Source organism: Bombus bifarius, unplaced genomic scaffold, assembly GCF_011952205.1.
Source record: "Bombus bifarius isolate JDL3187 unplaced genomic scaffold, Bbif_JDL3187 scf7180000009200, whole genome shotgun sequence".
Taxonomy (NCBI): domain Eukaryota; kingdom Metazoa; phylum Arthropoda; class Insecta; order Hymenoptera; family Apidae; genus Bombus; species Bombus bifarius.
The window spans coordinates 3,768,432-3,791,469 of NW_022884965.1; the positions used below are offsets into that span (position 1 = coordinate 3,768,432).

General features: G+C 32.1%; 4 protein-coding genes across 6 annotated transcripts; 2 read left to right on the forward strand and 2 right to left on the reverse strand.

Moving 5' to 3' along the window:
• Positions 1–169: 169 nt before the first annotated feature.
• On the reverse strand, positions 170–10,325 carry LOC117214260 (alanine aminotransferase 1). 3 transcript variants are annotated; one of them, XM_033460201.1, is made up of 6 exons: positions 10,155–10,325; positions 6,259–6,680; positions 2,155–2,484; positions 1,222–1,666; positions 835–1,103; positions 170–749 (listed from the first exon to the last, which is right to left on the reverse strand). In XM_033460201.1, the coding sequence occupies exons 2-6, from the start codon at positions 6,565–6,567 to the stop codon at positions 471–473; spliced, it is 1,632 nt and encodes a 543-aa protein (XP_033316092.1). In that variant the 5' UTR covers positions 6,568–6,680; positions 10,155–10,325; the 3' UTR covers positions 170–470. The 3 variants fall into 3 exon arrangements, with proteins under 3 accessions (XP_033316092.1, XP_033316090.1, XP_033316091.1); XM_033460199.1 differs by having other exon boundaries at positions 9,872–10,321; XM_033460200.1 differs by lacking the exon at positions 10,155–10,325 and adding an exon at positions 7,872–8,003.
• A 2,110-nt stretch (positions 10,326–12,435) lies between these two features.
• LOC117214264 (MIP18 family protein galla-1) lies at positions 12,436–13,949 on the forward strand. The gene is made up of 3 exons (XM_033460206.1): positions 12,436–12,737; positions 13,069–13,332; positions 13,408–13,949. The coding sequence occupies exons 1-3, from the start codon at positions 12,584–12,586 to the stop codon at positions 13,503–13,505; spliced, it is 516 nt and encodes a 171-aa protein (XP_033316097.1). The 5' UTR covers positions 12,436–12,583; the 3' UTR covers positions 13,506–13,949.
• Positions 13,950–14,061: 112 nt separating this feature from the next.
• On the forward strand, positions 14,062–21,694 carry LOC117214263 (L-selectin). The gene is made up of 5 exons (XM_033460205.1): positions 14,062–14,875; positions 20,427–20,531; positions 20,614–20,808; positions 20,883–21,088; positions 21,178–21,694. The coding sequence occupies exons 2-5, from the start codon at positions 20,438–20,440 to the stop codon at positions 21,334–21,336; spliced, it is 654 nt and encodes a 217-aa protein (XP_033316096.1). The 5' UTR covers positions 14,062–14,875; positions 20,427–20,437; the 3' UTR covers positions 21,337–21,694.
• Positions 21,695–21,727: 33 nt separating this feature from the next.
• On the reverse strand, positions 21,728–22,975 carry LOC117214266 (60S ribosomal protein L35). The gene is made up of 3 exons (XM_033460213.1): positions 22,833–22,975; positions 22,276–22,412; positions 21,728–22,007 (listed from the first exon to the last, which is right to left on the reverse strand). Exons 1-3 carry the CDS (start codon positions 22,833–22,835, stop codon positions 21,776–21,778), a joined length of 372 nt encoding a protein of 123 aa, XP_033316104.1. The 5' UTR covers positions 22,836–22,975; the 3' UTR covers positions 21,728–21,775.
• Positions 22,976–23,038: the final 63 nt, after the last annotated feature.

Consider the following 23,038-nt stretch of genomic DNA (forward strand, 5'->3'; position numbering starts at 1 on the left):
ATATAAATTACAATATAACCTGATAATATCATCATGAATATTATAAAAAACAACGTTTGTTAGTTATCTGCGAGTTATTGTGATATACACGTACAAACACCCACCATACGTTCCAATGATTCTGATAAAAGAAAGTCATCGATTGGTATATCATATAATCTCTTAAACGTAATGATAAATTCACACTATATTTACAAGTATTCGATGAATTGTGAAATCCATCCATATGATATTACATTTACATAAAACCATATATATAATCCCTTTTGTGCCAGATCGATAGCGGATCTAATATAATTTCAAAAATACCCTTTATAATATTTTCTCACTTCAAAATGCAAAGTAATGTACATTTGACCATTCTTTCGAATAAATTCGTGAAAATTTCATGGAAATGTAATACTGATCTCTATATCATAACCCTGACACTTCTAGGATGAAATAAAATGCATAAAAATCCCATAGTATCATTATTTGTACTCTTCGAGGAACCTAATATGGAACTGTCTCAGATTCTCGAGCATTGTATTTATTTTCTCCTTCTGTGGCAAGATTGTCGTCCTGAAGTGATATGTTCCAGGTCGCTGTCCAAAACCGGAACCTGGTATCACGCATATTCCGGTGGACTCCAAGAGTTTGAAGGCATAAAAGACATCAGGCTGTTGACCTTCCTTTTCTGCTGCTTGTATGGCTCTTTTTGGCAAATCGATTCGTGGGAATACATACATTGCACCCATAGCTGGATTAACCTGTAAAAGATTGGAATTTAATTAATGATTGAGTGCTAATAAATGATGTCTGACACAGCTCTTATAATAAATTTTTAGAAAGTACCTTAAAACCGGGAATGCTATTCAATGTATCAACCACTAATTGAGATCTTTCTGCTAAAGAGCGTAAGGTTTCCTCCTTTTCCTTTTGAAACAATTTGTAGGATGGCTCGTTTGGTTTTGGAGGATTCACCACAACATCCATTACTACCTGACCAAGAACAGTAGGACACAACATTGCTGAGATCGATTTTAACAGTATTGCCATTACTTTGGGATCCATGTTGATAATTTCCCCGTACCCGCCGCGGATTCCACATTCTCCCATATAACCTGCAACATACATAAAAGAATTAGTATCTACTCCTATAACATTCCATTTGGAAAGTAATAAATACTTATAACTAGCTATTGAAGTAGAACATAAACTTGATCTCAAATTAAAATATACCTTTGGACACAGACATGAAGGAAGCCAGCTCCATTTTACAGTAAGGTTCTCCCATTTCCATCATTACCTTCTTGAACGAGTGGAAAGCACTGTCCTTATCATAAACATTATCCTGATAAACTTCATCAGCCAATAGGAATAAATGGTTTTTATACGCAAATCTGATGACGTCCTCGATATTAGTTCGTGTAAGAACTTGTCCAGTTGGATTACCAGGATTTATTACGACTAGCACACGAGGATTACACGACCTCCTTGACTCGTTTAGTGCTCTATCTAATTCAGAAATATCCAATCCCCACTTGTTCTCCTCGTTCAGATAGTAACCAATTTGAGTCAAGCCAAATTCAGCCAAAGTGGCAGAGTATAAAGGGTACTGTGGGATTGGGATCATCACTCCAGATGGTTTACCATCTAGTTTCTCATTGAACAGTTTCAGGAAAGACTGTAACATAAATGCAACAATAACATGGATTATTCATATATCAAGCTGAAAATCACAGAATAATCAGGACTTTTAGTTTGAATATTTGTTAATGAATTCTGAATGCTTCTTCAAAACTTGTTGTTATGAAGTATAGATATTGTATTGAATTAGAATATGTGATCTTTAATCATTTGGAATAATATTGATGTTTTAGAACTATAAGATCATTAAACGGAATGCAACTTCTTCATTCAATTCTGCTTTTTTGTTCAACAATAAGGTTTTAAAAATATGTGATATACTACTCATTTACAAATGTTCAAAATTAGCTTGTCTAAATGTCTGTTATCATCATTACAGCTTGCTAATCTGACTCATAATTTTGAAATACCATAATATTATAAGATAATAAAATCATTGTTATTGCTTAACGTTTTAATTTACGACCTTGTTGTATTGCTTCTATAGTGCTTAACAATATATTACAATAGAAATAATCTGCACACTTTGATTCCGTCCGAGGCGCCGTTCGAGAGGATGATGTTATGGTAATCAGAGGGAATTCCATCACGATCTTGAATGTATTGAGCAACATGTTTCCGGATGATCTCGATTCCTGCCGATTCAGAATAAGAGCCAACGCTGCCTCCTTTACACTGGCACAATATGGTCTTGGCTCGTTCCTTCACATCCTCGGGATAGCTAGGATCATCGAGAAGACTCGGCGACACCGTCAAGGTCAGTACTTGTCTCAAGAAGGTGATGGGCTGTTGCCCCATGGCGTGTGCATCCCCCACGTTCGCTTTTATCACCTCCTTGAACGGTTTCTTGGCTCCCTGAAAAAAATAGCGTATTGATATATTTAATTTTACTATATTTTTATATTTACTAATATAGAGTATATCTTTAATGGGCTTTATTACAGATATTTCATAATCACATTTTTTGTATACGAATAAATTTGTGTATAAATTTGGATATAATTAAAATAGTGCTTATGTAACTAATGTAACATATTTACATTAAATACTTTTACATTATATTATAGAATTCTTTTTTTTTTTAATATTATATTAGACATTAACTAATAACATATTTGTGTTACACAATGTGAGCATCACATTTCGATCTTTTTATAATATTAATATCTTTAAATCACTATAATTCTTTTATTTGGGATTTTACTAAAATCATATTTTTTAAATATGGTGCCTCTCTTTCCTATTTATAGAGTTTACGATATATAAATGATAACAACTATAAAGTATGTAAAACTGGAGTAAGTTTACAATACATATCTCATTATTTTTATTATAAATTATATTTAGTCTGTCGATCTAGCAAGGTGAATACTTATCATGAGCGCGAATATCGGATTTTCCAAGATACTTCCAGCTTTTATTAGATCATAAATAAACCATTCTTTCACTTCATGTGAAGGATATATTTTTTTTTTAATATTCTTGCCTTATCCACATATTGCTTAGCTTTAAAGTAATTCAGCTCAATCGAATAAGCAAACAATTACGCAATACAGCGTGATTCATAACACACATACAGAACAATAACCACATGTGTATGTGTATAGTACAATCAAGTATAAAAGATGGTGCTAAATCTAAGACAAGTAAAATTCTAATTCTGATAAAGCTGAATTGCAGTTCAATCAGTATTTAATTCAATTTATGATCCACTTCTTTTTATAAATTTTACTCGTAAATTTACAAATAGTAAAATTTTCCCTCAAAAATAAGAATTTCGTAATTTAGTTTTTTTTTTTTTTAAGTTTTTTATTAAGGTTTTTATGGTCCGATAATAGCATTGGGGAAATTGGGCAATCGTTTCACTTACAACTATAATCTAAACTATGACGTACATTAAACACTTTCGTTGGCACTACTCCCTCTTCGTGACTCACAGTAATTTCACAAATCCAAGGTAGCATTGCGGACTATTTAACACAAAAGTCACGTATCGCATTTTCCAAAACGAATTCAATATCGTGAAAATTATGTTTATCCATAGGGATATATACATTATTCATAAACAAAGCACATACATACGATATAATGCTTAGACCATTCATAAATATTAGTCATTAGTCATTCATAATCACTTGAACTTGAATATTAAAAACATTTGAACGTTTAAGATTCATAAAACATTCAAAATTTTGATTTCTTTATTGAAATGTTAATATATAAATTTTCATGTCTACTGTTATACAAAATACGAAATTTTTTGTATAATAAGAATGTACTAGAAATTTGGAATAATATTGTGAGCTTCCATATAAGGTAACATGTAACAGAACACATGTAACACAAGCTATGCTAGCCAGACGAAGGCTGTTACATGCGCACAATATGTTTATGTCCTTTTTTCACAGTTTATGGTATCAAATTGCATGGTCAAACAACAGGCTAGTTAAACGGCTCCTGTTACTAAGCTCGTTTTGGATACAGCCACTTGTCCGTAACATCTGGCCTATTGGATGCATCAACGAAATTGTTTTCAGTGACGATTTATCATAATAAATTGAAAAATTCATAGTTCTTAAGCGACTTGAAATTTGGGAATCGTAAATATAATATTTAATAATTGTATACTATGCACAATAAATGCATACGCTATTTCTATATTTATTATTTTGCTATAAATATTGAATAAAGTATACGTTATGTTTTACAAGTATGTTTATAGTATACGCCATTCCTACACTCATAGCTTTAATTGTTGATTCATAATGTAAATTATCTTCGTTTTTCCTGTGTTATAAATGTAGAATGTATCGATTGGTTTGCTTTGATAGCGGCGCAATAAAAAAAATTCCAAATTTGGTTTTATTGAATAGGAGGTCTCCATTCTATTTTTATTCTTATCATGTAAAACGTTATATTTATAATTCCATCAGTTTTGCGTTAGAGAGCACAATTATTACTTATGCCACTATCAAGATGGGTTCAGTATTACAACACTGATTCATCTTCAATTGTTTTGTGATGCTACAAGTAGGAGATTGCAGTACTTTTACGAATAATGGCATATCTTATGTTAAATCAACTTTACAATGTTATTGAAATAACTCACGAAGATACCTTTGTAAAATTTTAAAATACCACTCCTTTAATGCTTACATTTTTTGTGTTAAGGCGTTACCAAAGCAAAGCTACAATATGTAAATATGTAACGTTATAATGGTAGAAATAATTCGAATTCATGGAATTTTATTTCGAAGTTATTGAAGAATTTTGTCGTACACGTAACAATACTTGTCATTTCAGGATACGTTTATACAGTTTATGCTAATTGACGCCAATTGAAACACTATTTTTAGTTGCTTTTACTTTGAATTAATCCTCAGCGACAGGTGGTTCCAACATCATTCAGAATCAATGAAACTTATACATTTTTATTTAATTTCCATTATTTAAAAACAAAATTTCTCTTAAATTAAATTATAACTTTTTTAAATGGATAAAAGCATTATATTTAATGAAAAATATTAAAAAGTTTATGTATCACTAAATTTATATTTAAAAAGATAGTAACAGCAGTATATTTCCTGAAAAGCCATGTCAAAATATACTGAATTAACTTCTTTAAATTGCGTTTAATCACAATTTATTTCCTTTCATATATTATCTGATATTATCTAACGTTCTTTCGTCGTTATCAACCTAAGAAAAAAGAAACGGAAAACTTCCAAATAATATACACCATATGTTACGAATATGCATATATACTATATATATGTCATAATGTTTAAAAATCGAAACATAACCTCCATATATAATCACCAACAAATATCTATCACTACCTCAGTACATATTCTATTCTCAAAATTATCTATGTTTTCCTTATTTATTCACGCCATATCCACGCACAGAAAAATAAAAGAACCCACCAAATCACAAATACTATTTTGGAATAGCAACTCTGAAATGGCACACTAATAGTTTTGGAACATATCATACTGGGATTGTTTAGATTTGGTATGATTTTCACACAATTTAGACATGTAAAAAGATTCTGCAAAATTTCACTAAAATACTTTCAAGTATGTATAATTAAAGGTTATAAAATTCAAATATTCAAAAAAGTTAAAGAACCTTTTTTTTCTAATACAGTGACTAAAATCTGTATCCTGTTAGAGTAATGAAAGACCTAATACTTTAGTTATGGAATTTAAATGTTAAATAAAAGTGGAAGTATCTTTTCATTTACAGTTGATAATTTTCAACACTATAAGTAACTAAAATTAGTATCCTGTTTAGTGATGAAAGACCCTAATAATTTAACGTTATAAAATTGAAGTCTCCAAAAAAAAAGCTACAGACAATACAATTATTTTGCAATACAATGCCCACAACCAGCGTCCAGCTGAAGTGATAAAAAGCTGTAATACTTTAAGGTTACAAAGTTGAAATGTTCCAAAAGATTAAAGAACCGTTTCATGTAGAAGTATTTTACGATACCTGTAATCAGGGATCTAAAATCAGTAGCCTGTTGAGGTAACAAAAGACTTTAATGAGGCATTGCAGGATTAAGCGATGGGAACTGGCTACCGAAAGTGGTCAGCTACCTCTCGTCGCACTTCTATACCTTACCTTCTGCAGTTCTTTCTCAATCTCGAGGGCACGTATAAGGAGAGGACCGCGCACCGCATATTCCATTTTCCGGAGATTGATGAAGACATTGTCCTCGGTGAGAACCTTACTACCGGGTGGACCGGTCGCCATGCTGCGACGCAATGTTCTGTCAGAAGCCGGCCGGTGGACTACCGACTCAACAGCCGTCAGACGTGTGAATATTCTACCTCCTGACGTCCCTGGCCCCGCAGAGGTAGTCAGTTGCTCCCACGTCCTAGGCCGACTGCTCGCGATAACAGCGTTCCACCAACGTGCTTGTGGCATCATGTCACCGGTTGGTCCTCCCTCTTTACCTCGCACACAGTTCTATCAGTTGCCGGATTGTTTCCGGTAATTCGCTCAGTGATCGTAGGAGGGAGAATCCGCGCATGCGCTGGATACTAGAAGCAAACGTGAAACGGGTGGAGCTATAAAGTTGCTGGAAGACTTAATTAACGTTTATCTATTGAGCTTTATATGTCACAGCTATCGTTGTACAATTATTGTAATGCTATCGCTAATACTGTAATAATTTTCTATTATAACCATTTGTATTGTAATTCTTTATACTGTATTATATATTAAATTTAGTTTTTCTGTAATTTTGCTAAATCTTCAGAAGTAATATATATACTGTATTATTCTTACAGGATTAACGTAATTAAAACAAGAAGATACTGGAAGAGATATTGCGGGGTAAAAACGATCAGCAACTAAAGTTAACATTATTGTTGATATTATTTGAAATTTAGGTATTGATTTCTAATATATTTTACTGATTCAATTGTTGCGTTTTAACCCTTACCTAATGTCCTCAATTATATTATCCTTATATTTTTTCATAATTTAGTCTTAAATATTTCAAGATTAAGATTTGTATATGTTAATGTATAAATATTTTTTAAAATCGCATATTAATATTTAACATGGAAGATTAATTTTTACCACTACAATTATAACTGAACAAATAGTGGCAAGAGAAAATTGTAAACAATAGAGTTTTAAAGAGAGACTTTTATAGTTTAAGGCTTAAGGTTCACAACGTGGCCTTCACGTTGATGCATACAACCCTTAACGCTTCAATTTATAAACTCACTACATATATATATTAATTCCCCCAACTCTACAATGGATCATAAAAGTATTCACACTTCGTCTATTCTTCATTACGAACGAATTGCTACTTCTATGAGCGAATGACTGACTTTTAATAAGATACATATTACATTGGTTAGGTCTTTTAGCGAAATAAATTTTGTTAAGCGATACTGATTAACTGTAACAAAAATATTTTAACGAACCTTATCATGGAATTAAAAGTTACACTCAAAAGGGCGTATACGTTTTTAGAACTCACTGTATATAAATAATGGAAGAAATTCTAACAAATTTGAAATAGGTGGGAATATATCTGCACACATATACATGTGTGTATATATATATTTGGGTATAACAATGGCGTTACGTAATCGGTATTTTTTCTAACATAACTTGGAATTATATGATGGTGTGTTACTAGCTTTTTGTGTACATATATACACAGTTACAGTAGGTCGTCAAGGTCGTAAATAGGGAAACGTTATGCAACTTACGGGAGCCTTTTAATTAAGTGAACACCTGTTAATCGAATTTTCAGATCGAACTACGCCAAATCTCAGTGAAATTACTGCACACGCGCGTTAGATGAAATGAAATTGTTATATTGGAATCAGGGACGTGCGAATTGAACAATGAAAAATATTTCGCCCCCCCCCTCATCTTACATTGACATAATGCACATTTCATTAATAAATTAAATAAAACAATATTTTCTTCATAAGTAATATTATCAATTATGGAACAAATTTTCCTATCGCTTTTGGTGGCGTGTTAGGGGATTATTTAGTGAAGAATGTAATCGACGCGACATCTGACGTTCTACCGTATCAAAGAAATCGAACGTCGGATATTTGCATTCTCAATGGATAATACTATTATTGAATGATTTAAGTTGCCAATAAATTACATATAATTAAAAGATCAAGCTAGTAGTATACAATGTAACAAATCTTTATCTATATAAATAGCTTATTTGAATATTTGAATTTTCATTTGAATATTCAATATTATTACAAAACATAAATAATTTATACGCAGAATATTTAAATTTTGCAATTCAATTAATGTTATTTTAAAAGAAAAAATTCTCTCTCACTGAAATTTTCATACTAGGTAAAATAAATATTATAAAAATATTAGGAGTGTGATTTTAATTTTAGTTGAAGATAATTGCTATATAATCCAGTCATTTAAGATATATACGACTTTCAATTTCTTCACTAACGAGAAAAAATAAATGACACAGCAAAAAGATATTCCTTATCATTCTCGTTATCTTCTGCACGATTGCACTTAATGGAAAGCACGTCAGTATCTTTCCTTGTTTACGTCGCTAAGTGGGTGGCATTAGGACTAGAGATAAAAGTACTATTTTTATCGATCGAAGTGGTCAATATGTCTCTCTCAATGCAAAAAGCAATGTTTCTATTTTCTGACTTCTTTATCGAGTTTCTACCTCTGTATTAATTAACTCTAGCTATATCTAGATACATGAAATTTTTCTATTTTATTAACTAATAAATTTTGTTTAAAAATAAGTAATAAATGAAATAATCTAAAAAATTTTAAATGAATTACTCTGATTCGTGATACTCGATCGAAATTTTGCAATGGAAGACTATTGCAATTACTTATGGACACCAATCGACTGACCTTGAGTAAAATCTTTATTTTCGCCGTAACGTTAATCGATAAGCTTAAACTCTTTCGATTAATCCTTTCCGAGCCATATTCCCTATTTACAGAAATACAATCTAGATCTAGATGGTTAATCATATTAATATTAATTCAATAGTTTTTCTTTAAATCAAGATTTAAAGTTCGTTTTCCTTATAAGTGAACTGAAAATTGGCGCATTACGTCATTTTCAAGGAACTACGGCCCCTGATTGCAAGGACAAATAGAAAGCAAAGTAAATAGGTCGTCACTCAACGAAAGCAAGAACTGATATGACGACGCGGTTAAAATATTTTCTATTTATGTTCAATTGTCTCAGTTCTACTCAAATAGAAAACCAAGTTACTAAATTTAACTCTTAATATGCATTTACACGAGCAAAGAAGAAAAAGAAATATGAGAGAAATAATCGATTAATTAACAGTAAATCACGATGAGTCTTTTTCACCTGATCCTACAGTCGTGTGGCGTACTTTCACGCAAGCAAAATCGTCGTATTAATTAACACTATTTTACATGTCTTCTATCGTGTAAACGCTTCTACTTTCTCCGAAATATCTTTGATTACAGTTACTTGGCGTTCCAGAGTGATAGATATCAGCCACTCAAAGCAACCAGATTCATTATACTCCTCATAGGAAGAGGATCATACAAAATGTACTCTATCACATTTGATAAAACATTTCGTAATTAACCACAAGAATAACAAAGAATAATAGAAATAATAAATTTAAAAAAACGCAATAACTTAAAGAGTAAAACTTCACTATACATATAGGGTTCTTTGTCCAAAATAAAAATTCCAAACAATTCTTACCTAGTTAGAAGTTGGAACAGCCAACAGTGTCTTGGTCGGAACCACCAGGCCAACACACTCGGTGGAACGGTTACTAGCCTCCTAACGCAAGTATGCTTTGGTTCTAATGTTCCAAGCCAGTCAATTCACGTTGGACCACCGCCTTCGAGACGGATATCACGAGTCTAGCTTTTAAGTTTCATGCTTTATCGCGGATAGTGGATTAAACAGGAGGATCTCGGGGCTCTCTAGAAAGCTTTCCTTACGCATTCCTCGCCCGACATGCGTTGCACCGTTCTCTCACCTTAAAACCTCATTCGGTCAGCCGGAATGAATGCGTTTATCAGTTTTACGGAGGGCCCAGACGCGACCGCCGTTAACTTCCACGAATTCGCCAGTGTTCCTCGCCGGTGGTGATACTCCAACACGTTCCTCTCTGCGTGCTCTCGCTGCGGAACGGAGCGTGCGCAAGATGCAACGCCCGAGATGAACGCAAACTCTTTCCCTTTGGCGCAAATCGGAACATAGGTTATGTTATTTGCCGTTGCAGGGGGGTCGCGATCTTTGTACTATGAACTTTCGTCGTTATGCGCCATCCCGCGCTTCACTTCCATTCAACAGATGAGATTCACTAGAGGTGAAAGGATATATATTAGAGGGAGATCATAAAGCGAGTTGAGATAATAGGGAGAGTGTAGATGCTTATGCATTCGTAGTGCATGAACATCCGTCTAATGCTTAAAGATAAACATGCTAAGTCCGCTTTTGTTAATTTTCTAACCCCCAATTCATAGATAAACATGATTGATGACATATTGAAAGTTAAAAATTAATTTGAACAGATGAACGAAGTTGAAAGTTTATTTGAAAATTAACATAATATAAAGAGCGCTTTTTATAATATTTAGTAGATAAAACAAGTTTCTGTTGAGATTCTGCTTTTATAATCGCATTCTCAAAAATATGAATTTGCATAAAAATTCGCTGTTTATTCATAAGAATCAAACTGCGTTATCTCATGCAAGGTCGCTCAAGGTTGTAGAGCGTTAAAATTTGACATTAAGAAATAATTCGTATCTTGGATACAAGTAACCTTGGATAGTGTAATTCATGATTAGACTATCAAAAATGGCTTACATCCTATAAGATAAAAAGTATAATGTTCTACTTAAAAAGCTAAGTGGAGCTAAAATCCTTAGCACAATTTACGAATTAACTTTTTCCGCCTAATAATTATTTTTTAATTAGTTGCACTGTTATTTATGCTTAGATTATTTATAAAACAAATTTCTGCTCAAGTTCTTCATAAAAATATAAATTTGCATAAATATTCGCAGCCTATGTATGATGAATTAAATTTTTTATTGTGAAAGTTCTTCCATCTTATTTTAAATCCTCATAATCTTTTATGGGATATAAAAGGATCTTGGCATCTGGATACGTATAGTATAATGTCTTTTTGCATTATTTATGACAATGACGAACGAGGCACGCGTATAGTATGATAATAAGGAAGGGAAATTTCTTTTTCACCCGAAGTTACATAGAACTTGTTTGTTCGGTTAGAACGTACAACAATATGTTAATTTCTATGTCCTTTATATATATATAGAATATATATATATATAGAAATGACTATATTAGACAGGTGTTTAGAAATCACAAACAACAACAAAACAAACAAATTATATGTATTTATACTACTGATACTAGGAAGTGAAAATAAATAAATTAACACGCGGCTAAAAAACATCGACATAGAATTCGGGATTATGTTCTCGTATTATACGATAATTTGTTAACGATCTATAAATTATTTTATATATTAAATATTCCAAGAAGTATTGCATTTTGAATATTTTATGTATGTTTGCATAATATGTGCATTCTGTACATTTTGTATTTTCCAATAATGTATAAATATTCGCATTCTAATAATACTACGATTGAACAAGTAAGTAATTATAATCAGTAAATCTGACAAGTAAATTACACCAAAACAATAGGGTGATTATTTTTGCTTTTTGAGACAAAATCAGATTTTAAAAATAACTTGCAGGGCTGTTTTAGTTATACTGAATATCAACAGATAGCGTACAAATCGACATAAAATTATAAATTAAGTATGACAGCTTGGATTAATAAAGTTAAATTATTATAATCTGGAATTGTCCTTGGATAAGATCAGATTACAATTGATGTAACATGATTATATATCATAAAATTTCGATCATATATTATAATTATGCCTACCATATTTATATTCTACGAAAATACGAACAATATGTTAAAATTTATGTAATATCTAAATAAAATAAAACATACGGGTCTGTACGAGGTCTAATAAGTTTTACATTAATAAATTTACAATAATCTAATGTTACACACATTTAAAAACTTTAGACTTTCAATTCATTTACCTTTCCAAAATCATCCGTTCGCATAATGCATCTAACCTCCATGATCTTCGTATTATTCAATAATACTCGCATTAATTATAATTTTTTTTTTCGAATTGTTTTCCTTTTGAATTGGAATATAATTTGGTATAACAAACTTGGAACGGGAAGGTTGTTCATCATTGAACTTCAGCGCCACGATGACGCACTTACTATGCGTTCTGCAAGTTGTTGACCAGAGGTTAGGTCCACTGTAATATCCAGTCATAACATAAATAAATTCTAATGATGCATCGTTGACTGTTACAAGTGACAAGGGGGGAACGGGGCAAGAATGTTGTCATTTTTACGAAAAATTTCTCTGGGGGGAAAGATAAGAGATGGTGTGCCGACGAGCGACGAAATGGAGGCTGTTGAAGGATATCTGGATGCGAAAAACCAAAGTTTGATCTCGCAGTCTGACACTGAGCTAAAGGAGTCCGTTTATGGCAAGTTCATATTATAAATCGAATGTAAATAGAATTCTCATTGAATCAACTTATTATATTGCTTATTAATAACAGTTTCTATAGAAACCCTTGTTTAACCAATAGTCGTAAACAAGTTAGTAACAGTACACCTATTTAATGACTAAAAATTTTGCTAAAAATTAAGCATCATTGACATTACATATTTCGTACCTGCAGTTGTATAAATTTCACTTATAAAGTTTTTTTTTTTTGTTTTAATTAATCAGAAGATGGGTAATATATTTTAATGCAAAAGGATTCACTAGCAATCCATTTATTTTATCAAAACTTACGAAACTTAAAATCACAGATTTGTTAAGGACAATCAAGGATCCAGAGAAACCACAAACGTTGGAGCAATTGGACGTTGTTTATGAAGACTGTGTTGAGATTTTGAGGCAAACTCCCAAAGGAGTTTCTGTAATTCGTATTGAATTCAATCCAACAGTGCCCCATTGTTCTCTGGCAACATTGATTGGCTTATGTATTAGAGTGAAACTAGAACGTCATTTAGTAGCCCTTTTTAAACTAGATATATACATTAGGAAAGGTGCACACTCTACAGAACAAGAAAGTGAGTACAATCAATCATTCCATATATAACAATTACCAATTTATCTTAATGTATATTAAATGTTTTACATTTCAGTAAATAAACAAATAAACGATAAGGAAAGAATTGCAGCTGCCATGGAAAATCCTAACTTGAGAGAATTGGTAGAGAAATGTATTCAAGAAGAAGAGTGAAAGCCTAGCTTTTTTGTGGTGCATGGGTTTCATTAGGTTCAATACTGCTCATCTATAATGGGTTATCTTCATACAATATTAGTATATATAATGAGGAAGACACAAACACAACCTTTACTTTAGTGCAAGAGAATGTATTAAAAGAACACATTTACTGAGAATTCTAGTGAATATAAATACAATTTTATATTTAATTGTACAAAGTTAATTATGCTATAAATATATGTATAGCACGGTTCTGTAGTTACTCTAAATGTGACATTTTATACACATATTTCAAATCTTGAATAGAAATCAATTACTATAAGTTCAATTGTACATATACTCGATATAAAAACGTTTTTTATTCAACAACCAATTTCCATTGGTAATACGATATTATAATAACAATACTAAAAGTGATTCAAATTGTTGTAAATTCTGTAGTAAATATACTTTGTATAAGAATTCCTTCCACTTTATTCAACAATTGATTCCCATTATCTTCTATTACTAAAAATAATCAAAATAGTCCAAATATTATAAAAATTCCTATAAATTCAATAGCAAATATACTTTTTTCATTTAAAAACAAATTTCCAATATATTCTAATGCTAAAAATAATCCAAATATCCTGCTCATTGTAAATATATTTGAAAATATTCTTCCTCTATTCAAAAATCAACTCCTAGAATTGGAAACAATTCAAGTATAAAGATAATCCAAATGTGACAAGAATTCCTATAAATTGCAAACATCCTTGGTTCACCATTCTTTCTTCATTAAAAAATCATAATAATACTAGAAGTAATCCAAATAGCAATAGATACGTTCATCAATGAAACCTAACGAGTCTGAGCAAAGCTAAACAGCGGAAGGACAATTCCTTAAGGAGAATCCAATTACCAGCTACGGATTGCAACGCGAGAAAAACGAATTCTAGCTCCGAAAGAGTTCGAGGAAGCTCACACGAGTAACGGACAAGAGGGAAGCGACCGGTGAGAGGTGCCGGGACAAGATGGGAATTATCCAGGGCCCCTTTCAGGCCCCCGGAGATGCTCCCCAGACACACTCGAGTGGGAAGAATCTGGGTTACTCGAGCCAGAAGGGAATGTGGGCCGGCTATATACCGGTTGCTTGCTCGTACATCGCAGTTCATTCTTCTTTCTCGTCGCGATCGACAAGTCGTAGACGAGCTTAAGTACGTTCCCCATTGGCCTAAGCGAAACCAAACTAATACCAATCTATATATACGAAAGAAGTTCTAGTTATACTCTTTCGTATCTTAGTACTTTTATTGACAATTTACTCCTGTCATTGACTTTTTGGGTAGAAGATCGTCAAGGGTGAACAAAGGTCAACAAAGTGTCCAGAGGAAGATTCCCTTTAGGTAAGTGCACCTGGAGAAATCGAAAGCGACTTCATGAATCGAACGGTCGCGTTGCTTGACCCGCGCTATGACTCTTCGAGCTTTCTCTTCGATGGTCCTATCTTCTAACTGATTTTCGCGCGTTTCATCGCGCGCATTATGCCCGCAGTAATGGTACGTGATGGTTCATTGCGAGTTCAACTATCATCGATTCTCATTGCTTTCACCTTTTAATAAAAATCTTGGTGAATGTATCGTCCCATGTATTTAAAATGTCACTGAATTGTAAAATAAAGTCAATGAAATTCTAAAATTTTGAACGTATATAAATTGAAAATAGTATTGTAGAATTTATGCAATATAGCAAATAAGTAGCATAGTAAAAATAAGATAAAATAATTGTAGTAAAATTATAGTTCGATAAATTCATTTTAAGTAATTACTAAATAATCAATTAGTATGTGATTGTTTAGAATTTAGAATTTTCGAGATTCTAATAATGACGTTTCAAAATTTAAATTTTTCATTTAAAAGATTTCCAATGTTATGATAATAAAAATATAAGTTTTATCGCTAAGTAATGACATAATAAATGATTATTTAATAAAAAAAAATAAAAATTATTTTTTGTCATAATATAAAATTTTGGGGAGAGAAATTTGAACAAATTTGATGCACCATTGTTCGAACCTCGAAATATGTTAGGTTAGCTAATAATAAGATATTATTTACCAAAATTGTCGTGGAAAATTTTTGTATGATATTACGTAATGAAATTAGCAAAGCCCAATTTGCGATTCAGTTCTTTGTTTCGATATCAAATTAAAGCCTCCATTTTAGCAAACAAAAGCGTACATAATTGATACCTTCTTAATTAACGACGCACTCTCAATCACCTTTACTTAATGATTTATGCTCAATTAGCTATTTCACAGTTCTTCATACGTGCCTCATGATATTGTTCTCGAACCTTTTAACCAAATTCACACTATGTATGAGATTCCGCTCATTAATTCTCACGCTTTCCATATATGTATGCATAGTTTAAGAACAAGAAATTTAGCTAATAAATACTAATTACATCTTCTTTGTTCTTTGAATTCAGACGTAGAAATTATTAACAAAGAATTTTAATGTTCATCTTTTATTCTCTAAGAAGAAAAATTTCTGCATTATCTTTCGCTATCGTTGCTTGCCTCATCTGAGATTTTAGGTAAACACGTTTGTTTTGAAGATCACTCACTTTCTCTCTGATTCGTGAGAGGCGATGGGGTTTATCTTTGCGAAGGTATATACTTTCCTTGCGTAAGATTTCCACAAGTCTACGCAACGATGCAACTTGTGGAACACTTGAAGTATTACTTCGGCCGAGAATTCATTACGATATCCTCCGTAAAAGGAGAAAAAAGAAGCAAACCAGCTTTTACGCTCGCGATTTCCATCACGAAACCACTTGTCCGACTGAATCGAAGAGAAATTCTCTTCCTCATTGAACACGCTAAGCAAAAGTTTCTGAATTAAAGATCAATTTTTTTCTTAAACTAATACTTCCTTATTGAACCATCCAAAAATGATAGCTTACATAAAAATGTTTTCAAAAATTATTTTTCAAATGTTTAAAAATGCCTTACATAATAATAATGCTTATATTAATAATAGAAGAATATTGTTGAATTACATTATAAATGAATATTTAAATTTTTACCATTCTTTAATGTAATTGAAAATAATTAAAAAATGGCAATTAGTCCATCAGAAAGTTGAAAAAATATTATAAGGCAACTTAAAAATTGTTTGATGCATTAACTGTTCATTGTAAATCATTCTAAATTACATTAAAAAATCAATGTTCCAGATACAGCTTTATTTCTTTCTTAATATAATAATTTTAATGTAATTTGAAATAATAGAGAATTTACAATTAATGCACGAACAAATTTAAATCATTGTAAATTATATTAAGAAAAAAAATAAAGATGTAAATGGAACAGGTGTCACCGGTGACCCACATGTCATCAAGAACGCATTTGCATAAGCATGATTTTAACACACAAGTGAGAATACCTCTGCGTATGTTGACGTTGAATATATGGGCACCCATCGATGAATCCATAATTTCGTTCGACATACAGTATACATATACTACCAAAAATTCAGGCACAAACGAAACATGTCACAAAGAAATAGAACACGGATGAAGTAACGATCCTCGATCGATCTGGATCGGGCGAAAGTCGAAATTGAAGCGGCACCGATTTTCTTTATCCTCTTTCTTTATTACTCCGTCGAACGCATTGGCACGCTCCTGTCTCGTTTTTGTATCGTTGTACTCGTCCCGAATACGCGTATGCAGCGGGCTTACAGACAGACGAGGAGCCGTTAAGAAAGACGTAGAGCACACAGACGACCACGTAAACCGGACGATATAAAGCCGGCCAGATAACGGTTTCACGAGCACATACGCGGATACAAAATAAAGCCACGATCTCTCCCTCTTTCTCTTCCTCTATTGCCAACGTACTTCTCGCCCTTTAACTAGGGATTAACTTACACCTAACCCATAAAATATATAAAAATATTAGACAATAATGCGAAAAATATAACTATAAAAAACTCAATGAAGTTTTTGAAAATATTATCTTGTATTGTTAAATATAAAAGTCGCAAAAAATATTGGCATTGGTATTTATGTATTAAGTACAAACTAGATCCGACTATATATTATGTTATTTGAAATGTAGAAGTCGATTAAAAACATTCTTTATTAATGGTATGTATTTTTTGCCACATTTGTTTGTGATTAGATAGATCAGTGTGGCAGGAATTGAAAAGTGAAAAATACACATAATATTTAATGTAATATCAAATATCAAATATGTGTATGGTACTCTGAAATAAATCTCTGCTTAGATTTCATTTCTATGCACAGAATGCACACATGAAATATCCAAAGTAAAATAAATATTCTAATAGGTAAAACAAATCTCTGCTAAGGTTTCATTCTTTTTATTGTGTTTATAAAGATATGGATTTCTATGAACATCCTCATAATTAGTAGATTCGTAGAATTAATTCGTAGAATTTCTTAATCTCTTCGCGACAGGATAACAATAAAATTCTTGCGCAATAGATAAAAAAACATTCTGTCGAAAGTCTCATCCGGTATGTCGAGCCCGTTTAACACCTTGCTTCCGGAGAATCCTCAACGAAAGCGTAGGGTCGTTTAATCATAAGCCGCAATTGATAAAATGATTCATACATCGGTCACAATTCGTTTCCTCATCTCAAAACTCTAATTAGTGCAGTTCGTAACTTTCACATATAATTATTCTGCTGCTTAGTATTAAAACAGGAGGATTCAAATCTTATGAAGATAATTAAATCTGTGGAAATTCATGAGGAGTTGACTGGAATGCCGTATTGCGTCAGATAATCATTGAAATGACTCTTATAATTCAATTAATCAAATATTAGCTCTAACTGAGAATTATGCAAATTTGCAAGACTGGTGACCTTTTAGAAATATATATATTATATGCATTACATGAAACACAGGTTTAAAACAAATCTGAGTATGTACATAGAAACTACAAAATACTTAGAGCAAGTATATATTTCATAGAAATCATAAAAGTATTTAAACAAGCGATTACTTATTATATGTATTAATAAGACTAAATACTTGGGATCATCTTTAACATTTACTATATTTAAAATGATTACACTAATCTTTTACCAAATATATTTTTCCAATAAGTACCTTGAAATTTCATACATCTTCAGATTGATTTCCAATTTTGCCAATACAATCATGGCAATCGTGCCTCATTACAGTCCAAATGAAATTTCAAAATGTAATGTCAATTATGTAATATGCACAATACATACATACATGTGTTCTATGGTAAAAATTGAAAGACTTTTGTGAGCGATTGTACATTAAAATCTTCTGCGGTCGAGGATTGTTTTGTACACGAAGTTTCTTAGTTATTTAGTTTATAATTGAATTATCTCTTCCGGGATAGCATTAGCATTTCTTCAATCCAGGTGAATGACCGCTGACACTAATTTTTAGCGAAATCCACGCCATTAAGTGCGGAGCTTCATTAAGTCCGCAGCGGCGTGGAATCCTAAATAAGAATCATTGTTATTCAATATGATAATCGAACACGAACTGCTTAACGCAATGGCGGTACATTAACTACTTCAATTATATGAATTATGAAATGGAAAGTACGCTGATTGCAAAAGTAAATGTAATTATATTTTAACATGAAAATGAGCAACTTCCTTCTCATTAAGTCATAAACTTCCATCTTAAGGAGTTAATCTTCTTTGAATGGTCGCTTTCCAGTAGATTTTTTGCTGATAAAAAGATTATAAAACGTAGAAACTATTTAATTTTTGTGTATGTATTTTAATCAAAATACCAAATAGCTAATATCGGTATTATGCAAGATAGAGATCACATCTGCTACATTCTCAAATTTCTAAACAGATCATATTTCTGCTTACTATACAGGGTAAATATTATATCAGTAATTAATTAATTCAAAGGAAATGCCGTCGATTACAACGTGATATTAGATCTGCCATTAGAAACCAATAGTGCCTCTGTATTAAAACAGAAATGGCTACATGTATATGTATATGTGCAAAATGAAAACAGGAGACTGTAATAAAGATGATTAAACGGCATTGCGTTTGAATTACCTGTGCAATTTAAATCACATTATTTGAATGTAGCGCGACTTTTGAATTCTTTCAAAACCACCCAAAGTAACATGGTAATTATCAAATTAACTTTGATTCTGTAGAAGTTAGATTTAATTCTAGCTAATGCATTTTATGTGTGTAAAACAGAAATCAACCCAATTCCCAGTAGTTTCCATAAAGTGTCGCCAATCTGCATACTTAGAAACTATCGTATTAAGCACAAGGAGTTTGAAGTTCTTATATCTTCTTCTAGTTGTTTGTCAAGTTGTCAGTACAGATAACGATCTCACGATCTTCGTGAAATTATGTTTCTTCGTACTATCTACATTCTAAGAAACATCATCTCTTACGTTACAGAACGTTATTGAGATAATTGCTTCATATTCAGATAGCCAGAGCGGCTATTAATTGCGGATCGTCCGACGTTTTGTTTTGTCGCGAGGACGATTTAGAAAGTTGCAGCAAGGCAATAAAGGCCTCGAGGAAAGTCGGCGGCACGCCACAAAAAAATAAAGACCTGTTGCAAAATCCTCCAGCATTTTTCTCCATCACCGTCGTGAGAGATCCTTTCCTCCTTCGTAGCTCATAATTCACCGTTGAAAAGTCTCCTTTCACCCTCGACAAAGATTCGTTCCCAAGAAACTTTTACTCGCTAGACACCCGACGCTAGAAACCATGTTTTCCTGGAACATTCGCTATCTGTTATTTTTCCATTAAACGAGGTCGCCTCGGATATTGAACTTCTTGAATATAATATCTTTTCTTTAATTGGATGTTAGGCGCTTCTCAAGTAGAAAAATATTTGGATTATTATATCAAGTATAGAGATCTGATTGTTTTTTCTCCTTTTGTCCAGGAGCAACAAATATGAGGGCGATATGGTTGATGTTGGTTCTCGTCGCCGTTGTGGTGAATGCTCAACGCCGACTGGCCCTGCCTGATCCACGAAGCTGTGCTAACCGTAAGTGTTCATTAACCATAATACATCTTATTTTACTATTTTTACTGTAACATAATGAATGATTATTTAAATATTATTTCAGGAGTACGACATGCTACTTATAGGGACGCTAGAGGTGTTGCACATTCATACTTCTTCAGTTGGGAGCACCAACCGACTAGAAGCCTTGAAGTAGACTGGCTAGATTCACGTAATATCTGTCGCAGACACTGTATGGATGCAGTTTCTCTTGAAACGCCACAAGAAAATGAATTTATCAAACAGCGAGTAGCAAGAGGTTAATTATAGAAGAGAATGTTATTCTCATTATGTTTACACTTTGAAGTTTTCTTCATTTCTATCTTTATGTAGGAAATGTAAGGTATATTTGGACATCTGGACGTAAATGCAACTTCAATGGCTGTGATAGGCCAGATCTCCAACCGCAAAATATCAATGGATGGTTCTGGTCAGGTTCTGGAGCTAAGATTGGTCCCACCACACAGCGTAACTCTGGAGATTGGAGTCACACTGGTGGATATGGCCAAGCACAACCTGATAATCGTGAAGCTGCTCAGGTAATTTATTTTTGTATTTTCTTTTTTTTTAATTTTTTCTTTTGTTCTGCGTTTTTGATAGTTTTATAATACATGGAATTATGTTACAGGGTAACGACGAGTCTTGTTTGTCGATCTTGAATAACTTCTACAATGACGGTATCAAATGGCACGACGTAGCCTGCCATCATAGGAAACCATTTGTCTGCGAAGACAGCGACGAACTTTTGAATTTCGTGCTTTCCAGAAACCCTGGCATTCGCCTTTAAAAGCTTCTTTTTATAGCTTCTGTGAATTCTTGAATGTTCAGTACCTAAGATCTCTTGATCAACCAAGAATAGCAAGGAACTTTTCTATTTCTTGACTTTTAATTTATATGTCATTATGTATCCATTATAATTAAAAACTAAATTAAATCTCTTCATTCATTCACAATTATATTCTAATGAATTTATATCCTTCAAATCAATTAAATCAATTGAATTAAAATTTTATCGATTAGATATTAAACAATCAAGAATTGCATTAGATTTAGATTAACTAGAAGCTGCATATATCTAAGTTTAACTTTTGTACCCTTTTTCTATACAAAATAAAAAGCATTTGCCAATAAGTTTAAAATTGTCTCTTTTTGTTCTTAAATCTTGAAAAGTAACACAGTTTTGAATTTTTAAAAAACCTTTATTTTATCCTGTAGTACCTCGCAATTTACACCTTTATAGCATATTTCCTTACAGGGAAAGCATATAGTTTACGCATTTCTTTCACAGTCTTTTTTTTAGCTTGGTGAGGCGTCAAAGCTCTCCTAAGAGCTCTAGTTTTCTTTGGCCTCAGATCCAAAGGCTTGTACTTGTGATTTTTGTACAATAAACGCAAGTTTTCCTTTTGTTTCTGATGCATAATAATGTATACCCTAGCTATTGCCTTCCTCACCACTCGGCTGAAATACAGACAAAACAAAAATAAAAATATTAACTCATTCAAATAATTTTTTAATTGTTTAAAACACTTAATACTACTTTTAAATATATTAATTGAAGATATGAATAAAAACTTTTATTTTCTGTAAAATTGAGTTGAATTATATATATCTGACGAATATAGAAGCTATATTAAATTACTACGTTGACTTTATAGTAATTAAATTTTTAACTAAAATTAAATTTTGAGGTAAAGTAATAAAGGTTTTGTATAAAATATATACATACATTTTCGAAAGTTTAGATGCAGCACCACCAGTAACTTTTGCCACACGAAGATTTGTCAACTCAGTTTTGAGCTCTTCCAGCTGCTTGAGCAACTCATTTTTGTCTTTTGTCCTCAGATCAGTACACTTAACCTTACCCTGAAACGACAACACAACACTGCTCTTTAAATTGCACTTTTACACATTTCGATAATTTCAGCATTCGACACATGTTTCTTTTGATGCTGCTGCTAATGAAAATTTATAATACCTCCCTAATACTGATTGTCAATTGAAACGAAGTAACATTCAATTTAATTAATTAACATGTTCAAAACACAATTAACATACATAAAAACGAGTGATCAAGCGAAAAATTTTTATTTAAAAATAAAATGTTAAATATCTTGTTAAAGCATTGAGAGGTTATGCGCACGCTTGTCATCAAACGCGATTCCGTCAACAAAAATGTTACGATATCTTTACAAAAATCGCAATGGAAAATACTGTAATCAAATAACTAAATAACAATTATGAAGGATGTTTTAAATAAAAAGAGATTTCCAACAATTCACTGACCATCTTGCGATTACTCCTCTTCAACGGAAAAAGGAAACAAGGAAGAAGATCATGAACCAATAAGAGACATTACCACGTGTCTCTAGTGAATAAGTATCGTACTGCGATCTTAGCGTCCTCTGTATTTCCTGTATTTTACTATATTTGAATATATTTATACTTCTGTTAAATAAAATAATAATTTTTCTTACTTTTCTTTAAAAAAA

Excerpts from the sequence above, each read along its gene's own strand:
- LOC117214260 (XM_033460201.1), bottom strand. The coding sequence starts at position 6,567 with ATGATGCCACAAGCACGTTGGTGGAACGCTGTTATCGCGAGCAGTCGG. Across the intron at positions 2,485-6,258 it reads TTGAGAAAGAACTGCAGAAG|GGAGCCAAGAAACCGTTCAA; the intron begins GTAAGGTATAGA and ends TATTTTTTTCAG. Across the intron at positions 1,667-2,154 it reads GCGCCTCGGACGGAATCAAA|TCTTTCCTGAAACTGTTCAA; the intron begins GTGTGCAGATTA and ends TTTATGTTACAG.
- LOC117214264 (XM_033460206.1), top strand. The coding sequence starts at position 12,584 with ATGTTGTCATTTTTACGAAAAATTTCTCTGGGGGGAAAGATAAGAGAT. Across the intron at positions 12,738-13,068 it reads GCTAAAGGAGTCCGTTTATG|ATTTGTTAAGGACAATCAAG; the intron begins GCAAGTTCATAT and ends TTAAAATCACAG. Across the intron at positions 13,333-13,407 it reads ACACTCTACAGAACAAGAAA|TAAATAAACAAATAAACGAT; the intron begins GTGAGTACAATC and ends TTTACATTTCAG.
- LOC117214266 (XM_033460213.1), bottom strand. Across the intron at positions 22,008-22,275 it reads GCATCTAAACTTTCGAAAAT|CCGAGTGGTGAGGAAGGCAA; the intron begins GTATGTATATAT and ends TCTGTATTTCAG.
- LOC117214263 (XM_033460205.1), top strand. The coding sequence starts at position 20,438 with ATGAGGGCGATATGGTTGATGTTGGTTCTCGTCGCCGTTGTGGTGAAT. Across the intron at positions 20,532-20,613 it reads TCCACGAAGCTGTGCTAACC|GAGTACGACATGCTACTTAT; the intron begins GTAAGTGTTCAT and ends ATATTATTTCAG. Across the intron at positions 20,809-20,882 it reads CAAACAGCGAGTAGCAAGAG|GAAATGTAAGGTATATTTGG; the intron begins GTTAATTATAGA and ends ATCTTTATGTAG.